General features: G+C 63.1%; 1 protein-coding gene across 1 annotated transcript in view; it reads left to right on the top strand.

Moving 5' to 3' along the window:
* The window catches only part of MMEL1 (membrane metalloendopeptidase like 1), a 32148-nt gene extending 14059 nt beyond the window's left edge, over nt 1-18089 (top strand). The window contains exons 2-23 of the mRNA XM_057711023.1: nt 1630-1707; nt 2342-2401; nt 3338-3499; nt 3686-3766; nt 5531-5626; nt 6021-6139; nt 6716-6781; nt 8162-8296; nt 8374-8463; nt 11699-11835; nt 12183-12276; nt 13619-13747; nt 14195-14293; nt 14716-14799; nt 15157-15260; nt 15545-15603; nt 15806-15925; nt 16375-16508; nt 16606-16671; nt 17263-17358; nt 17841-17917; nt 17990-18089. Coding sequence (XP_057567006.1) covers nt 1630-1707; nt 2342-2401; nt 3338-3499; nt 3686-3766; nt 5531-5626; nt 6021-6139; nt 6716-6781; nt 8162-8296; nt 8374-8463; nt 11699-11835; nt 12183-12276; nt 13619-13747; nt 14195-14293; nt 14716-14799; nt 15157-15260; nt 15545-15603; nt 15806-15925; nt 16375-16508; nt 16606-16671; nt 17263-17358; nt 17841-17917; nt 17990-18089 — 2186 coding nt within the window. The remainder of the gene's footprint in view (nt 1-1629; nt 1708-2341; nt 2402-3337; nt 3500-3685; nt 3767-5530; nt 5627-6020; nt 6140-6715; nt 6782-8161; nt 8297-8373; nt 8464-11698; nt 11836-12182; nt 12277-13618; nt 13748-14194; nt 14294-14715; nt 14800-15156; nt 15261-15544; nt 15604-15805; nt 15926-16374; nt 16509-16605; nt 16672-17262; nt 17359-17840; nt 17918-17989) is intronic.
* Nucleotides 18090-18365: the final 276 nt, after the last annotated feature.

Here is an 18365-nt window from a genome sequence, read left to right as displayed (position 1 = left end):
CTCCTAGGAACCCGGATGCCCCCCCCTTCCACTAGCCCACGGACAGGAGCAAAGGGCTTGTTAAAAACCCCTCCCCTCCATGCTCCTCCTGGAGGAGGCCTGCCCCTCCTCCTGCCCCGAAACAGCCACAGGTCACTCTGGCCCTGGGAGGGCTCCGTCCTTTCTGGAATTCGGTTCCTCTGGGTTTCTTGATGTCTTCAGCGTTCACGTTGCTTCTCCAGCTTGCTGTCCCTGTTAGGTGGGAGCCACAGTCTGCTTAGACTTTGAGCGTCCTGATCAGAAGCAAAGACCCCTCTCCCCGCCATCTCTTTGGCTAGAGCTCAGATGCCAAGTCCACTCTCCCACGGAGGGCATGGCCCTGGCCCAGAGGCCCTGGGTTGCTGAGACGGGCAGACGCCCATGGGGCAAACAGACACAGAACCCACTTAGCACTGCGTTTTTGTTTCCGATCTGTGGGACTGTCCATGGTTTGCCTCAGTCTAGGCACCATTTTTCTCATTTCCACCAAACCCGGGAGCCCTGAAGGGCAGGGCCCATGTGGGGCTCAGATCTGAATCTCCAGTGCCCAGCACTGGGGCTGGTTGATAATATTAACAAATGTTGGATTCATGGACGAATAAATGGATGGGTGGAAAAAGCAGCCACCAACAGGTGGAGCAGAAACACCTCCCCCACCCCCACACCCCCAGATCACACCTCTCATAAACGTTGCTGCGAATGGCCAGGCCCCCCGGGGACACCCAGCATGTGCAGGGCCTCCTGACCCTCCGCAGTCTTGGTGGCCAGACTGAACTGGGCCCCAGGCCTGCCCACAGCCCTGACCTAGACGGAGCCCTGTTCCCTCCTGCCGCCATGTCTCCATGGATCTCTCCGGTGGGCCCTCTCCCTGGACCTGGCCCTCCCTCCTCCCCTCCTCTCACCCCTCCTTCCCACACCCCCTCCAGGCCAGTGCTGACTGGGCAGTGCCCCTCCCCACCACTCAGTGGGCAGACGAGGGGGGGCAGCTTTGCACTTTCAGCTGCCCATGCAGGCGGAGGAGCTGGAGCTGAAGCCAGTGGGTCAGAAAGTGCCCCCCCACCCAGAGGACATCCTTTCCCCTAAAGGGGCCTCTCGTCCCTGCCTTGGTAGACCCCAGGTGTGGCCCACCCTGATCTGGTGAGGCCCATGACCCCGCAGTAGAGGAGGATGTCAGAGGGCACCGCTTAGAGGAAGAAGTCCTGCCTCAGGACCCGTCTGGGCCCAGCAGCTGGGGGCCCCAGGGCAGGTGGGCTTGGAGAGAGGCTGACCAGCCAGAGGAGCCCCCTCCCCCTCCTCTCGGATTTGAGTTCTGCTGCAACCCCTGTGTCTTGGTTGTGGGTAGAGGCCGCAGACCCACAGAGGGAGCCCCCAGAGCCCCCAGGACACCCCCTGTCACAGGAGAATGCCAGTGCTGCCCAGGCAGGGCCCAAGGCACCTGGGAAGAAGCAGCTGCAGACAGAGAGCTGAGTGCTGGGAGATGAGTGCTGAGAGCTGAGTGCTGGGAGCTGAGTCTGGGAGCTGAGTGCTGAGAGCTGAGTGCTGGGAGCTGAGTGCTGAGAGCTGAGTGCTGGGGGCTGAGTGCTGGGAGCTGAGTGCTATGTTTCTCCCCAGGCAAGCAGCTGCCACTCTTTACTAGCCGGCTTTGCTTCTCAAAGGAAGAGAAGACCATTGTAAAACGAACACCCCGAGGTAGCCCTGCCTTCCCTCCCGACACAGCAGGAGGGGGTGTCTAGGAAACGGCACCCGCGCCCCCTTCCCGCCCCCCGTGGCCTGGCCGGGTTCCACTGCGGGCTGGGGTGTGCGGCAGGGTGGGGCACCAGGGTCCCGTGGGAAGAGCGGGCTGTGGCAAGGATGCAGCCATGCGCACCTGCACCCGGGCTCGGGGAGCTGCTCCTGAGGGTTGGCAGGTGCTCACTGATACAACCAGCTGGTGGGGGGGTAGAGGGTTGGGGGAGCGTGAGGGCGGCACAGGCAGCCTGCCTGGAGGAGGTGACGCCTGATGGGTGAGAGCTGGCTGGGCCGACAGGCAGGAAGCAGAAGGCTAGCTTCAGCCCTCAGCTATGGGGAGTCAGAGGGTGTAAAGGGGCTCCCAGGTCACTGCGGGGATCGAGCCAGAATGGGTTCACTTAAGGGCCCAGGCCTGGGCCACCTGAGGAGGATGCGGACTGGCCTCCAGATGCCCTCAGGGCCCAGGCTGGACCGCCCGCGGGGGCGGGGGGGACTGAGGCTTGACCCTGCCCACACCATCCCTCCCCACCCCCTCTGTGCCCCGCCCACCCCTGCCAGCCCCACCTGCACCGGTCACGCTGCTCCTTGCCTGCAGACATCCGGAGCCCCAGGCATGCGGGCGGAACCTGCACCACCCCCGGCTGCGTGATGGCAGGTAAGCCCCCCTCCACAGCCCTGCCCCCCGCGTGCCGGCGTTGGGCTGGTGGGCAGACCCTGGCTGTGCCTGCGGGCAGGGACTCAGCTGCGGGTGTCTCACCCCGCCCCCTGCCCCCCGGGAGGTCACTCCCCTGCCCACGGGACGGCACAGGGCACAGCGAAGCTGGCACAGGGACCCAGGTGCTCTTTTTTGCATTTACAGAAAGAAGGTCATGCAAACACACACACTCTCTCAAGTTTTCTCCTGGGAGTTTGTCTTAACATTGGGTGCCATGTGCCGTTATTTGCAGATAAAACACGGTGAAAAAACACCAGTGAGAAACACCAGTGTAAAAACCCAGAAATGTGATTTTTCTGACCATATTGGGGTCGCAGCTGGACTCCTCTGGTGCTGCCTCCTGCGAGGTCTCAGCCAAGTGGAAGAGAAGGCGAGGGAGGGTCCTGGGTGGGGCGTCCAGCCCGGCCACCTCGGCTGAAAGCACCCCACTGGGGCCCCGGGGCCCTGCTGTCACTGCACTCTTGGGGTCCTGGGGGACAAAGCCATCCCCTCCAACAGAAAGCAAAGCCCTGTGGTGGGTGAGGAGGGCCGCCCAGCCCCGCAGGCACGCTGACCGGTAAGGCGGCTCCAGGCGCAGGGCCAGCGCTGAGCGCTTGCTGTGGGCCGGGCGGGTTCAGCCATCGCCTGGCCGTCTGTGGGACCACTGGCACCCCAGATTCTCAGATGTGTGAGTGGAGGATCGGCGAGGCCACAGGGTCCAAGGTCGTGCGGCTGATAAGTGGGGTCCTTAGAACTGGAGCCCCTGCTTCCGACCCCCCGAGGCCCGGGGCGGCTAATGCTCCCAAGGGCGCACGGCCGTGACTGAACACCCGACAGCCCATCGGGCCGTCCACACTGGGTCTCCCCTCTTCCTCTGCACCCCCTGGGGACAAGCAGCCGCCAGGATCCTCCAGAACATGGACCCATCCAGGGAGCCGTGTGATGACTTCTACCAGTACGCGTGCGGGGGCTGGCTGCAGCGTCACGTGATCCCCGAGACCAACTCGCGCTACAGCGTCTTCGACATCCTTCGGGATGAGCTGGAGATCATCCTCAAAGGTGAGCGCAGCCTCACCGCGGGGTGGGGACCGCCCGCCGCGCCCTCCTGTATCAGCAGGCACAGGGGAGAGCACGCCCCCTGGGATGAAGGCCTCACCCTGGCTGCGGCGGGGGCACGGGGACCTCCGACCTGCCCCCCCCAGCGGCCTCCTCAGGCCTCTGTCCAGCTTTCTCCTCTGCCCACAGGGGTGCTCGAGAATCCAACCACCAAGGACCGGCCGGCCGTGCAGAAGGCCAAGATGCTGTACCGCTCCTGCATGAATGAGAGTGAGTGGCCGGTGGGGCTGCCCCGCCAGGACCCTGTTCCAGGACCCCAAGGCCCTGCAACAGAGCAGGGTAGAGCGGGCGCCACTCCAAGCTCATGCCAGAGGGGCTGCATTCTCCCCACACCCGCCCACTGGGCCCAGGCGCCCTGTGGGGCACGGACAGACTGCCAGCCGCCCAGGACCGCCGCACACCCTGACCCCAGCTAGCCGGCCGCGCTGTGTCCAGGCCAGAGGAGGATAGCGAGGGGCCTGCCTGGGAGCCCCAGGGAAAGTGCATATGCACGTGTGTATGCGCGCGTGTGCATGTGTGTGTGAGTGTGTGTACACGTGTTTGCATGTGTGTGTACACACGTGTGCGTGTGTGTGCATGTGTGTACATGCGTGTGCATGTGTGTCTGTGAGTGTGTGTACACACGTGTGTTTGTGTGTGTGTGAGCGTGTGTACACGCGTACGTCTGAGCACGCGCGTGTGTGTCTATTGTGAAGGGTGCTGGGGGTTTCCCAGTGCTTTGGCTCCTGTTAAGAGGATTACACACACGGCCCCCTCTGGCCCACCTCCCCTTAGGCGCCTGCCTGGGGGCCTGCACCCAACCTTGGTCCCAGCTGCTCTGGGGGACAGCGTCCCCTCCTCAGCACCAGGGTTCAAGGCTGGCTGTTTCCCTGGGGGTCTCCTGGAGGGCGGGGTGTACCTGACAGCAGGACTCGTGGGGACCCCAGCACTATCGGGGTGTCTCGTGGGATCTCCAGCTGGCACGCGCCTCTCCTCCCCGTGGAAGCAGGAGGTCATGTGATCCGGTCTGGCCAGCCCCTGCCACGTGAAGGAGACGCCCTGCGTTCCCACCTTTATAGAATTTCTGTCCTGAAAGGCTTAATATACAAGAAGACAATGGCCAGACCGTGTATAAAAATACAACTCTGACCCACAGTCTGCAGCCAGGTGGCCAGTCCATCACCTATGGGAACCAGCCCAGAAAGCCAAACAGTACCTCCCATGAGAATCGGCCCGAGACGGCCAGGACTTGACCTGTCACAGGCAGCTCCCTGCTCCCAACATAGAACCCAAGAAAGAGAGCCCAGTTGCCGCAGCCATGTGGGACACCCCGCTTCCTGCTCCCCCAGCCCCCGGCCCCCATCAGGGCCTCCTGGAGCCAGCCTCCCCCCAACGCCGGGAACCGTTCCCCTCCCAGCCCGCCTCTACGTGTGTATGTGTGTATATGCGTGTCTGTGTCTGGAGTCCCTCCAGATCAAGGGGCCCCACCAGGCCCTCCCTGGCCCAAGCCTCTGCCCTCTCGGCGGGCCAGCTCTATTCCCACCTTCGCTCAGCTCTTGACCCACGTTCAAGTTCTCCCAGGCTTCCTGGGTCCCCGCAATGGGAGGTGGCGTTTTGTGCTCTGTCCAGCAGTTCAGCCCACCCGCTGCTGGAGCTGGAGGGCTCGAGGGCCTCCCCACCGGGCTGGCCCCCAGCCCCGCCTGTTCCTGTGCCTCGCGGACTGTTGCCAGGGCTGCTCTGAGCTGCACCTGCTCCCCGTCCCGGGGCCTGCCCTCCCGCAGCCTCGTCCTGGTGGCACCTGTGGGCTCATCAACCCCAGGCCCCTTTCCCGCCCGTGTCCCGTCTCTGCTCCTTCGAGGCCCCTGCGTGTCCCGCGCTGCAGCGTCTGTGTCAGGAGGGTCAGGCTCTGCCCTGGGCGTCAGCACCCCGGGCTCCCTCAGGCCCCCCACCTCCCCCCGCGGGGCACCGGTGAGCGACGGCTCCCTCCTCGCTCAGGTGAGATAGAGAAGCGCGGCTCGCAGCCCCTGCTGGACGTCCTGGAGGTGGTAGGAGGCTGGCCGGTGGCCACGGACAAGTGGAACGAGCGCACAGGTAAGGCAGGGCCTGGAGGCAGCGTCGCACGGGCGGGTGGCCCTGGCCTGAGGCTCCTTGGAGCCGAGGCCTCCCGGGCCCGAGCCAGGGAGTTTGCAGCAGCTGCTGGCGGCTCTGGGCGGCTGGTGCCCTCCAGCGGTGCAGAGGGGCGTCCCTTCCAGAGCCCTGGGGAGGGACCCAGCCCTCTGGCTCTCAGCACAGCTCTGCTCCCACGGACTATGTGGGGAAGCGTGCCCCCGAGTGCCCCAGCCCCCAAAGGCCAATAGTGTGCTGGCCCCCATGAGCCAGGCAAGGGTCCCCTACACCCCCAAGTGCTGGGCTTCCCCGTAGAACAAGGGGCAGGGACCAGAGCCTGGGGCCCGGCGGGTGTCCAGCGTGGGGCGCTGACCGCCAGGCCCCCGGTGGGAGCTGGAACAGCAGCTGGCCGTGATGAACGCGCGCTTCAACCGGCGGGTCCTCATCGACCTCTTCATCTGGAACGACGACCAGAACTCCAGCCGGCACATCATCTACGTACGAGCCGCGCCGGGGGGGCCGGGTAGGCCAGGTGCCCTGGGCCTGGCCGGGGGTTCCCGCAGGGCAGCAGGGAGACGGCCACGGGGCGGGTGGCCCGGGCGTGCTCGCAGGGCGCGGCTCTCATCCGCACCTGCAGTCCGGGGACCTGTGCCGGCTCCGGGTTTGTGTTGGGCCTTCTGGGGCCCGCATCCTGACCAGAGGGGCAGCCCAGGTGCCAAGCTGGTCCTCGGGATGGTCTGTCCAGGCCTCTGGCGCTAGCGCACAAAGCCCAACCTCAAGGAGCCACCACTGGCCACCGCTAGAAGGCCACAGAGGACCCCACGTGGAATGTACACTCTGCTCTGGGGGGGCTGGTGCCCAAGGCCGTGTGGGTGGCCCGCACCCCCCAGCCACCCCTCAGCCCACCCAGAGTCCAGCCCCGGGGCGGGGCTCGGGGCCCAGCAGCTGCATGCACGTGGATGGAGCTCACGTCCCCGCCGGGCACTGCCTCGGGGAGGGAGAGGGCTGGGCCCGCTTGGGCCAGGCTGGGGGCCCCCTGCTCCATGCCCAGGTTCCCACACTCTGTGTCTCCAGATAGACCAGCCCACCCTGGGCATGCCATCCCGAGACTACTACTTCAAGGAGGGCGACAACCAAAAGGTGAGTCGGGGCCGCCTCATGCAGGACCCACCCCACCCGGCACTCTCCTGCCAGCCCCTCCGCCCGGGGCACCCTCCACCCATCACCGCAGGGCCCGCCTGCGGCCCAGCTCCCTGCGTGTCCGGCCGGCCCTAGCCCCCACAAGTAGCCTTTGTGGGCACTTGCGTGGCTCAAGCCCGGCACCGAGGGCTGGACACGCAGACGCGGACCCCTGCCTCGGTCACCATCCGAGGGCTGTCCCTGAGCCTCCCGAGTCAGGATCGGGGACCAGCTCAGCCCTGCAGCCCCGACGGGCACAGCCTGCCCTCCCCGCCTCTCCAGGCCAGGGCTGTGGTCCACCCCGCCGACTCACTGCACAGGCCACCCGGGCCCCGAGCCTGCTCTCCGAGCCGTGCTGCTCCCGCACCCAGGAGGAGAGAAATGGGGAACCACACAGCGGCAGGGCGGGCAGGACAGGGCCAGAGGGGGTGGAGGGAGGACTCGGGGAGGAAGGATGGGGAGCAGACTGCGAGGCAGGAGGTGACATGACCCACGGCTGGGAAGCAGTAGGGCGGGCCTCCTGGAGGAGGTGGGCTGTGAGCGAGGCTGTGAAGGATGCATCCGGCCAAGAGAAAAGACAAGTGTGGCCAAAAGAAGGAGCCACGGAGCAGGCCGTGGGGCTGGGAGAACAGACCGAGGAGCCCGGCGCAGCGTCGCAGGGACTGGGGCCCTGGACGGGCTCAGGCCTGGCAGCCTTGGGTCAGACCTGGCAGCTGCCGGCCAAGACTGGCCTGGGGGCATCAGCCCAGCCCGGTGCCACGTACCCGGGAGGAGGTGGCCTCTGTGGTTCCTGCCTGCAAATGAGGAAAGCCCTTCCCAGGTGGGCCACAAAGAAGGCGGGTCCAAGAGGGGCGTACACCCTCAGGACCCAGTTCCCGACGCCCGGCCGAGGACAGCCTGGCTAGGGCAGGCCGCCGGAGCCCTGGCACCCGACGGCCTGGGCCCTTACGCGCCCCTACCGTGTGCCCCGCCCTTTACATGCAGCCGTGCAGCCCGCTGGAGTAGGTGTCCGGTCCCGTGGAAGCTCAGGCACGGGCTCTCGCGCAGAAGGGATGGAGCAGGGGCCCGGCCCCGAGTGTCCGGGCGGGGGTCAGGAGCAGCCCACCGCGTGCGTCTGGGGAGCAGGCGCCGTCCCCCCGCGGAGCTCGCAGCCGCCCCCCAGCTCGTCAGGGAGCCTGAGCCCCAGCGCGGAGGGCCCCTGTCTGGGAGGCTCGGGCCGTCCGGACCCCCCCGTCCTGATGAGGGCGGCTCTGTCATATGACCGCCCCGCCCCCACAGCGAGCTTCATGGGGGCCAAGGTGGCCGAGGCAGCCAGACTGTGTCCCGCGTCCTCCGGCCCAGGTGCGGGAAGCCTACCTGCAGTTCATGGTGTCGGTGGTCACGATGCTGCGAGCGGACAGGAACCTCCCCGACGACAGCGACCTGGTGCGCACGGACATGGCCCTGGTGCTGGAGCTGGAGACGCATCTGGCCAACGTGAGGCCACGGCCCGGGGGGGCGGGGAGGGGGGACCGGGCCCGCCGCCCGCCCCCGGTGACCACCGCCCGCTGCAGGCCACGGCGCCCCAGGAGCAGCGGCACGACGTCACGGCCCTGTACCACAGGATGGACCTGGACCAGCTCCAGAACAAGTTCAGTCTGAAGGTGAGCCCCGGCCCCCCTGCCTCTCCCCTCTAGGCCTCCCACATGTCCCCCCCCCAAGCAGAGGCCACGGGACTGGTCCCCGTGGACGCAGGGACCCTTCCACGCGGGGGCCGCTGGCCGTCTGGGGATGCGGAGCCACCTGTCTGTGCGGTGGCTGCCGCGCCGTCCCCCGTTTCTGAGCAGGAAACTGAGCCTGGGAGGGGTGGCTGACTCGCCCGCCCACGTGGGGCAGACCCCCCCTCCCCAGGGCGTCCTGTCCCCGGGCCCAGCTCGGGACCCCAACACAACTCTGCTCCTGATGAAGGGCCCCCACGGCCAGACCCTCGGACCCTCCCCTCCCCACTGGCCAGGCCTTAGGCTCAAGGGTGGGGACTGGGGCGGGGCAGCCCAGCCCGGGAAGGGGGGAGCTCGGCCCTGCGCCCCCCAGCCCCCCACACTCACTCAGCCTGCTCTGACCACCCTGAGGAGTCAGAGGGGCCTCCTCCCGTGGAAGGAGGGACAGGAAGGCCTGGGGGGGGTGATCACCGCCACCACCAGCGGACTGCAGCGACGGAGGCCCAAGCCAGAGGGAGGAGGGCGCAGCGGGGGACAGAACGTCAGAGGGAGGAAGGCAGGGGCAGAGGCAGGGCCCCGAGCTCCTTCTCTGACCAGAAAACTTAAGTGTCTGGGGCCATGGAGCAAGACAGGAGGACTCGGGGCGGGGCTCCTGCGCCGGGCACCGCGGAAGGCCTCGTGGTCCCCGGAGCCTGCTCTTCCTGCCCGGCTCCCGGCGGAGGCCGGTGACACCCTCCCCCGCGGCAGGTCCCGGGGCCAGCCCGGCTCCGGCACCGGCTCCACCCGTGAGCGAAGCAGGCAGCCCCCGCCCGGAGCTCGGGTCAGGAAACAGAGAAGTGGGTGCAGAGCCTGTCAGAGGGCAGGTGGCGGGGGGGGGGCCCATTGCCTCGACTCAGCCTGTCTGTGGATGTGCTGTGGAATTTCATCCGGGTCAGGTTTCACTTTCCCTGAGCCCTGCCCCCTGCTCACTGCCAACGGGGCCCCTGTTGTGAAGTGTCTGCTCTGCTCTCGGGATATCCTCCTTCTTCTCACCGATTTTTAGTTCTTTGTATACGTTGGATGTGACCCCATGGTCCGTTTCTGTGTAGCAAATGTCCTCTCCACAACACAGCCTGTTGTTACACTCTCACCCTGGTTCTTTTGTTGTTGTTGTTGTTCTTTTTTTTTAAAGGAGGTTTTAAAATAGTCCAGTTTATCAACTTACCAAAGACAGATCGGTACTTTCTGTATGGCTAGCGATCTTTGTGTTCTGCTTAAGAAATCTTCACCTGCCATGGTTGTTGACGTCAACAGTCTACCTTGAGTTGATTCTTTTATACACAGCGAGAAGGAATTGTCTCGTGTCCTCCTTGTGGCTGTCCAGATTCTCTCTCACCATTTATTGAAGAGATTCCCCCATTAGCCATTGTGCTGTGTGCCGCCCTTGTTAAAGACAGAGTGTCTTTGTGTGGGTGTGTGCCTCTGTGTGCGTGTCTGTGTGTTTGTACCTGTGTGTATTTCTGAACTCTCTTCTGTTCCATTGGTCTCTCTCTCTGTCTATTCACGTGCCAGAACTTATTGTCTCCATTGCTGTAGCTCTGTGATAAGTTTTGATGTCTACCAATCTGTTCTTCAAGATCAAAGTGATTATTCTTGATATTTTTCATTTTCTTACGAGACTCAGAGTCAGCTAGTCAATTACACACACACACACACACACACACACACACACACACACACACACACACAAATTCTGCTGAGATTTTAACAGAGATTGTTTTGAATCTAAGCATCCATTTGGGGAAGATCCACAGCTTTGCAAGGTTGTCTTCTGACCCATGAACCTTCCATATATTTACTTCCATATATATGGGGGTTTTTTCATTTCTCTCAATAAGTTTTATAGTTTTGCATTTCAAGGCCTTACATGTCTTTCATTACATTTGTTCCTAGGTGTTTGGGTTTTTAATAGTAATGTAAATGGTATCATTTTGCAATTTTTTATTGTTTATTGCTAGTACACAGAAATACTTTGTATACAGCAATTTTAGTCAAAGCATGTAGGAGTTCTAATAATTTATCCTTTCATATTTTATAGACACAGAATCATGTGCTTTGTGAAAAATAAGTTTTATTTCTTCCCTTTTCAGTCCTTATTGATTTCATTTTTTCTTGTCTTATTGAAGTGGCTAGGACTTCCAGCTTAATGCTGAAGTCATGACAGTAGATAACTTGTTTCCTTCCTGATCTCTGAAGAAAAGCTTGCAACGGTTTGCAAGCTTTCATTTAATTGCTTGCTGTAGAGTGGGGTTTTGTTTATTGTCACTGCTGCTGTTGTATAGATCATTTTATTAGATTATGGAACTTATTTTCTATTTCTAATTTGCTAAGAGTCTTTATCATGAATAGTCAATTTTTAATATGCCTTTTCTGCATCTATTGAAATTACTATGTGATTTTCCTTTTGTATTCAGTTGTCATAGTGAATTATGTTGATTTGATTTTCAAATGTTATACCACACCTGTATTCCTTGAGTAAATCTAATTTGGCTGTGTTGCACTACCCATTTTATATAGGTATGGATGCATTCCAATTGCTAATATTTTGCTTAGAATTTTTGTCTCAGTTATCATAAATGAGACTGGCCTATTGTTATCTTTTCTTGTAATATCCTTATTTTGGTATTAAGGTTATTCTTGGCCTTATAAATCAAGTTGATAGAGTTTTCTCTTTTTCTTCCTTCTCTGGAAAGTTTAAGATTGGCAGTATGTCTTCCTTAAATGTCCAATAGTATCCACTGGAAATTTCTATGTGGAAATATTATAAATTAAATATTTAATTCCTTAAATGTCCAATAGTATCCTCTGGAAATTTCTATGTGGAAATATTTTAAATTAAATATCTAGTTTCTTACATACACAACTATTTATATTTTCTATTTCTTCTTCCATTTTTTGCTAAGGTGTGTTTTTCCAGAAATTCTTCCATTACCATTGAGTTTTCAAATATATTGGCATAATCTCTTTTCACCATTTGTTGGCTCTGTAGTAATGTCACCCACCTTTTCCCTGATTCTGATTACCTGTGCCTTCTCTCGTATTTCTTGAATATTCTTTGGTGGGGGCTGGGTTTCTTGGATACCCAAGAACTGTGTCTGCCTCTCCATCTCTCCCTCTTCCTCCCTTCTCCCTCCTTCCCCAGGGATTTAACTGGACTCTCTTCATACAATCCGTGCTATCCTCTGTCAAAATCGAGCTGCTGCCAGATGAAGAAGTGGTGGTCTACGGCATCCCCTACCTCCAGAATCTTGAAGAAATCATTGATGTCTACTCACCCAGGTGAGGCCCAAGGAAGGTCCCAAGAGGCCTCGGCATCCTTCCCCTGCCCTCTGCTAAACCCCAGCAGCTCGTCCTCTCGGGACGAGAAACATCACTCTGCGGCGCAAGGGACGTGCTGCAGGTAAATGTTCGTGGCCAACGGAAACTTCCATTAGAGATGCGAACCCCCCCTTGAGGCTGCAGGTGCAGGCAGGATGTACCTGGGGCTCATCCTGGAGGTTTTCTCCACCACCCCTGAACTCCCTGCTTGGTGGGGAGCCTGCTGTCTAAGAGCCCATAAAACTCATCCTCTCCCTGGTCAAACAGCACCCACCTGTTCTATCCGCTGCCCTCTGCCTCCTGCCCAGGACCATGCAGAACTACCTGGTCTGGCGCCTGGTGCTGGACCGCATCAGCAGCCTGAGCCAGCGATTCAAGGACGCACGTGCAAACTACCGCAAGGTGAGTGACACCCGCCCAAGCGGCTCTCGGCCCCGCGCCGAGCCTGGCTTCGATGACACGGACCGCCGGTTGTGGGCCAAGCACCGAGGTCCACCCTGGGGTCAGAGCCGTGATCAAGGCTCATGAGGAACCTGCCCTCTTGGGGCAGTTGGACAGTAAGCCATCGACAAGCTTCGATCCGCTCTTTCAAAACCAGCAAGTAGATGGGAGGGGAGGGGACGAGGGCAGGGAGAGCGTCTCTGTGAATGTGACAGTGGAGCCCTTAAGGCACACATGACCCGGGCATGAAGCCCAAGGCCAGGAGCAGAAACAGCTAGCGCAGAGGTCCTGGGGCCGGGACCCCGGGGCCACACAGGGGAAGGAAGGAGGTGCGAGGGGGACAGGGCCGGCGATGGTGGGTCACAGCAGCACACGGAGCCCACGTGCGCTGAGAGCCACTGAGGTGTTAACAGTGGGAACCGCGTCTGAGGTCCTGCTCGTGCGGTCACTCTGCCTGCTGCGGGGACACAGGCCGAGTGGACACAGGTGCCCTCATCCAGGCGGGGGTAGGACCAGGGCATCAGCGGTCGATGGGGGTGCTGACAACAGACAGTTGAGATGTGAATGGGGGTGAGGAACCAGGGAGTCGGGGGGCCTCTGAGGTTCTTCACCGGAGACATCGGGTGGGCAGAGGTCCGGCCCTGTCGGGGAAATGGGGGCAGAGCAGGTTGGGGCAGTCAGGCCTCCTGCTTTGCCCTCTTGGGCTGGAGACACTGCCAGCCAAGCGTGGGGAAGGAAGCTGAGTCCCAGGGCTCAGAAGACAGAGAATGAGTCACACGGAGTTCCTAGGAGGCAGGAGACCCCACAGCCCCGGAAATTGTGGCCAGATGCTGGCAGAGCTCCGAGCTGGCCGAGATTTGGGGCCAGAAATCTGACAGGGGACGTGTTTCCATCTTGTGCCCTGTGTCCCCAGGGACACACTGGCAGACATTCTCATCTGGGAAAACCAGGGCAGAGAGAGCTGGCCACTCATGGATGAGTTAGACAAGGCCCCCAAGGTCAATGCCAGCCTGTGTTTCGGGGTGAGGTTAGAGTCCTTGAGAGTAGAGTCGGCCAGACAGCCAGGCCAGGGTGGCAGGGACAGGGGACAAGAGGGAGCTCGGGGCCGGGCAGCCCCGACCCTGGGGTCGGCCTGGGCTTGGAGCCCAGCCCTCCAAGCTGCACACCCTGTCCTCCCACACCCGGGGCCGGTGTTCAAAGGGCGTGTTTGAGTTCAGCCATGTCCCCCACTGGCCCCTGGGCAGGCTGGGGCCGAGGCCAGGGAAGTAGATGTTGGTAAACATGGCGAAATGCACCGTGCCAGGCGCTGTACGGCACAACGGCGGAGGAGGTGCGCTGGCGGGAGTGCGTCAACTACGTTGGCAGCAACATGGAGGGCGCCGTGGGCTCGCTCTACGTCAAGGAGGCCTTCCCCGGGGACAGCAAGAACCTGGTGGGTGCTCAGCGACCGCGCCCGGGCCTTGGGGACACCAGCCCGTGGCACCTCCCGGCCCCAGGCGAGGGGGCCCTGCTCGCCCAGCAGCTCCCGTATGCTCCGCAGTACGGAGAGCAAGCGTTTGTCGCGGTGCCCCATCACACAGCAGGAGGAGGGGAAGCCCTGCCCGCCCCTGGCCTCTGGCCCCCAGCAGCCATCCGCCCCCACCCCCAGTCCTGCAGGCCTGCCTGGGAAGAAGACAAGTTGTACGAGGTGTGAGTCCAGGGCCTGGCAGGCCCTAGGCCCACCCAGGACAAAGTGCAGCCGTGGGGACCCTGTCCAGGGGCTCCGATCCCGCCCCCAACCCCCCACCACGTGTGGAGTGGCCACACGGGGCTTTGGGCCAGCCCCCGGCAGAGACCCCAATGCTGGGCAGCCAGGCACCAGGGCCGTGCGCTCTCCCAGGTCAGAGAGCTCATCGACAAGGTGCGGGCAGTGTTCGTGGAGACCCTGGACGAGCTGAGCTGGATGGACGAGTCGTCCAAGAAGAAGGCCCGGGAGAAGGTGGGCAGGAGGCGGGGGTCGGCCGCAGTGCGAGGGGTGCAGGGTGATCATCACCACCCCCTCCCCAGAGAGGAGGAGGAGGAGCCAGGGGGGACTCGCTCAGGAGGGGCTGTGGGCCGAGGTGAGACCCCCAGCAGCCCCGGCAACGGGTGGGGGCGGCCTCGGCCACAGGGAGCAGGAGCCCCTCTGGGCTGGTGTGACAGGTGGCAGCCAAGCAGCTCTGCCCGGCCCCCACCCCAGACCCCTGGCTGGCGGCCGGGTGGGAAGGTCGGTCTCCGGTCGAGCCCTTCCACCTTCTGTCCCCATTAGCCTCCCCACAGCCTGCAAGGAGGGCGAGTCCCTCAGCCCCTAACCCACGTGGCGGGGGCAGAGCCGGGATGCCCATGGTGGGGCAGACACGGACCGGCCCCCCTCCTCCCCAGGCCATGAGCATCCGGGAGCAGATTGGGTACCCGGACTACATCCTGGAGGAAGGCAACAAACACCTGGATGAGGAGTATTCCCACGTGCGCCCCACTCCCTGGGCCGGGGGCCCCCAGAGGCCCACCTGTCCCCTCACCCCAACCCAACCGACCCTTGAACCAGCCCCCATGGACCTTGGGCCCTCAACTACCAGGGGCAGATTCCGTCCATAACTCAGCCACCTGGCCACGTGCTGGGGCTCTAGCATCACTTTCCATTACCAGTGGGGAAACCAAGGCTAGGCGGAACTCAGATCTTGCCCAGTAAATGCACAGAGCCAGGGCTGGCCCCTAGTCCACCTGCACCCAGAGCCTGTCCCCCGCCGCCCTTGACCTTCCTTCTCCCCGGGCCCCTCGAGGGCCCCGCACGCATGCCCAGAAGTGACGGCCCCTTTCCTGTAGCTGAACTTCTCGGAGCACCTGTACTTTGAGAACGGACTGCAGAATCTCAAGGCTGGCGCCCAGCGGAGCCTCAAGAAGCTTCGGGAGAAGGTGGACCAGAACCTGTGAGTGAGACGGCATGGGGGGAGGGGAGAATGGGGGGGGGGGGGCCAGGTGCCAGGCCAGCTGAGGAGGGCGGTGGGTCTGACTCGGAGCCCTGCTGCGCCCGCCCTCTGCTTGTGGGGCCCCAGGGAGAAGCCAGGTCTTTGGACCGGCCTAGACCCTGCCCTGGCCGTTGGCAGTGCTGGCCCCATGGCCTGACCACTGTGCACGGGTCAGGGTGGGCTCTGGTCAGCAGAGCAGGGGGGCCTGGAGCCTGGGCTCGGAATGACCCGCTTGTCTATACCAGCTGGATCATCGGGGCCGCCGTGGTGAACGCGTTCTACTCCCCAAACCGAAACCAGATTGGTACGTTCACCCCGCCCCCCACGAGCCGGCCCTCTCGCCTTCTGAGCCTCGGTTTTCTCCTCTGTAAAATGGGGGGGCAGGGGTCATAACCTCTGCCTCCCAGACTGTGAGTTAAAGAACAGGAGCCCTAGATGCGCCCACCCCGAGCCAGGCACACAGGAGTGGGCGCCCACAGCCTACGCTCCCCGCCCCGCCCCCGCAGTGTTTCCCGCCGGGATCCTGCAGCCCCCTTTCTTCAGCAAGGAGCAGCCACAGGCCTTGAACTTCGGGGGCATCGGCATGGTGATCGGGCACGAGATCACCCACGGGTTTGACGACAACGGTAGGGCGCTGCCTGGGGGTCAGCGCTGCACCTCCAGTCACAGACGCACCCCTCCTGCCACCGGGCAGGGGCCCCCTCCCTGGCTCCTGCCTGGTTCCGGGGGCCTCCAGCTGCCACCCAGAAAGGCTGGCTTTCCCACAGGGCTCGACCGCCGAGATCTTCCGAGCGCCGTGTCCCCAGGGTCCATGTGCTCCCCTCCCCTGGGGTTTAGAGAGCTTGGACATCATAGCAAGGGTCCTTAGTCCACAGTGCCTCCGGGGTCCTGTGACCCGAGGCCCCAGGCCCTGACCTCGGGTGTGGCAATGGACACCCAGGGCCCGAGCAGCCCCGTGACGGGAACCCCTTCTCCGCTCGCCTGAGCTCTAGACACGGGGGCTCCCGGGAGGACGTGGGGGGAGGCTGGCGCTGGGCAGGCCGGGCCTCGTGGGCAGCCCCCCGCCCCTGTCCAGGCCGGAACTTCGACAAGAACGGGAACATGCTGGACTGGTGGAGTAACTTCTCCGCCCAGCGCTTCCGGGAGCAGTCGGAGTGCATGGTCTACCAGTACGGCAACTACTCCTGGGACCTGGCCGACGACCAGAACGTGAGCGGCCACCGCCCAGACGCACCGCAGCCCTGGCCTGGGTGGGGAGGGCAGGGGAGGGGAGCCCGGGCGGCCCCCATCCTGTCTCCACCTGCAGGTGAACGGCTTCACCACGCTCGGGGAGAACATCGCCGACAACGGAGGGGTGCGGCAGGCGTACAAGGTGCGTCCAAGGGGGAGCACCCCCCAAGAAGGTGAGGGAGGGGAGCAACCAGGCCCAGGCCAGGCGGGTTCGGGCCCCTCAGCGTGGCAGGGACTGACCCCCTCCCAAGCCCAGGCATATGCTGGGACCCTTCTCCACCTGACGGGGAGGCAGCAGAGCCCTGGGGGAGCCTGCCAGCCGCAGGTGGGTGGGGCCCATGGCCCCTCGGCCCACACTTCACCCCAACATTAGCTCAGGCCTCCGCACTCGGGGGAGACCACTGTCCGTGGCCAGGTAAGACAGTGACAGTCACTGCACACCCGCCGGCCTCAGCCACACCCCTGCACCTGCAGCCTCGGGCCCTGGCTGTCAGGCACTCATTTGTGCGGCGGGCAGCTGGGGAAGTGAGCCCCCAGAGCCCAGCTTAGGTCGGTGCTCAGATGGTCCCTGGGGTGCTCTGAGGCTCCACGCTGCAGAGGCAGGACCCCCACTGGGGGAGGCTCCGGAGCCAGACTTCCGTTCTGCCCCGAGCCAAGAACTCCAGAGCCCTGGCCAGGCCGGTGCTGCCCCCAGGGGGGCGGCCACAGCCCAGCACCTGTTTGGTACCTGCAGGCTTACCTCAAGTGGATGGCAGAAGGCGGCAAGGACCAGCAGCTGCCAGGACTGGAAATGACCTACAAGCAGCTGTTCTTTATCAACTATGCACAGGTGGGAATCATTCCCCCCCACCTTTCCCCACACCCACCAGCTGGAAACTGGCTCCCCACTGGTATCCCTGGGGAGCCCCCACTGCGGGGGTGCCTCCGGGGACACCGGGGGCGATCCAGCCAGGCAGAACCAGAACTAATGGGCCACAAAGGCTTCCTGGAGAGAAAGGATGGCAGGGTCATTGGAGCTGGGGAGGATTCAGATGTAGCTGTGCAGGGAGGGGGGAACCTGCTGGCTTCCCTCTCCCCCCGCCCAAGAAGGAGCAGGGGGGCTCCTGAAAGGACTCCTTTGTGCCTAGAGGAACCAGACCACATTCCCTCTTGACCACAGCCCCAGGGGCGCTCACCTGCCCAGGCCAGCGCAGCCCCCTCCAGGATCCCCTCTGGTCCTCCTCGCCCCTGCATCCCATCCTCCGCGCCCCCCCCCCAAGTCCCGCAGCCACGTGCCACGTCCCACGTCCCTCGTCCCTCGTGCGCCCGCAGGTGTGGTGCGGGTCCTACCGGCCCGAGTTCGCCGTCCAGTCCATCAAGACTGACGTCCACAGTCCCCTGAAGTTCAGGCAAGTGGCCCCCGTGCCCCGCGCCCCCGCGCCCAGGCCGGCGACGTCTCAGGCCCCTCCGTCCACCCGCAGGGTGCTGGGCTCGCTGCAGAACCTGGCCGCCTTCTCGGACGCGTTCCACTGCGCGCGGGGCTCGCCCATGCACCCGAAGGTGCGATGCCGCGTCTGGTAGCCAAGGCCGAGCCGCGCTGAGCGACCCACGCGCACCCGCCGCCCCGAGGCCGCTGGCGGGGACCGGCGTGCGCCCCGCTCCAGGCGGCCCACCCGCCCGCGCCGCTCCCAGCCTGGAGCGCGGTCGCCGCCCCGGACACCCGGGGGTGAGCGCGGCCCGGCCCGTGCCCCCTCCGCGCGCGCCCGCGAGGGCCTACGCCGCCCACCGCAGCCCTGTAGACGCGGTTATCAGGCTTCCGCCCGCTCTCCAAAGCGCGTCCTCCTCCGATGTCCCCGA

The sequence above is a fragment of the Hippopotamus amphibius genome, chromosome 1 (assembly GCF_030028045.1).
Source record: "Hippopotamus amphibius kiboko isolate mHipAmp2 chromosome 1, mHipAmp2.hap2, whole genome shotgun sequence".
Classification (NCBI taxonomy): Eukaryota; Metazoa; Chordata; class Mammalia; order Artiodactyla; family Hippopotamidae; genus Hippopotamus; species Hippopotamus amphibius.
This window is presented reverse-complemented; position numbering and strand designations above follow the sequence as displayed.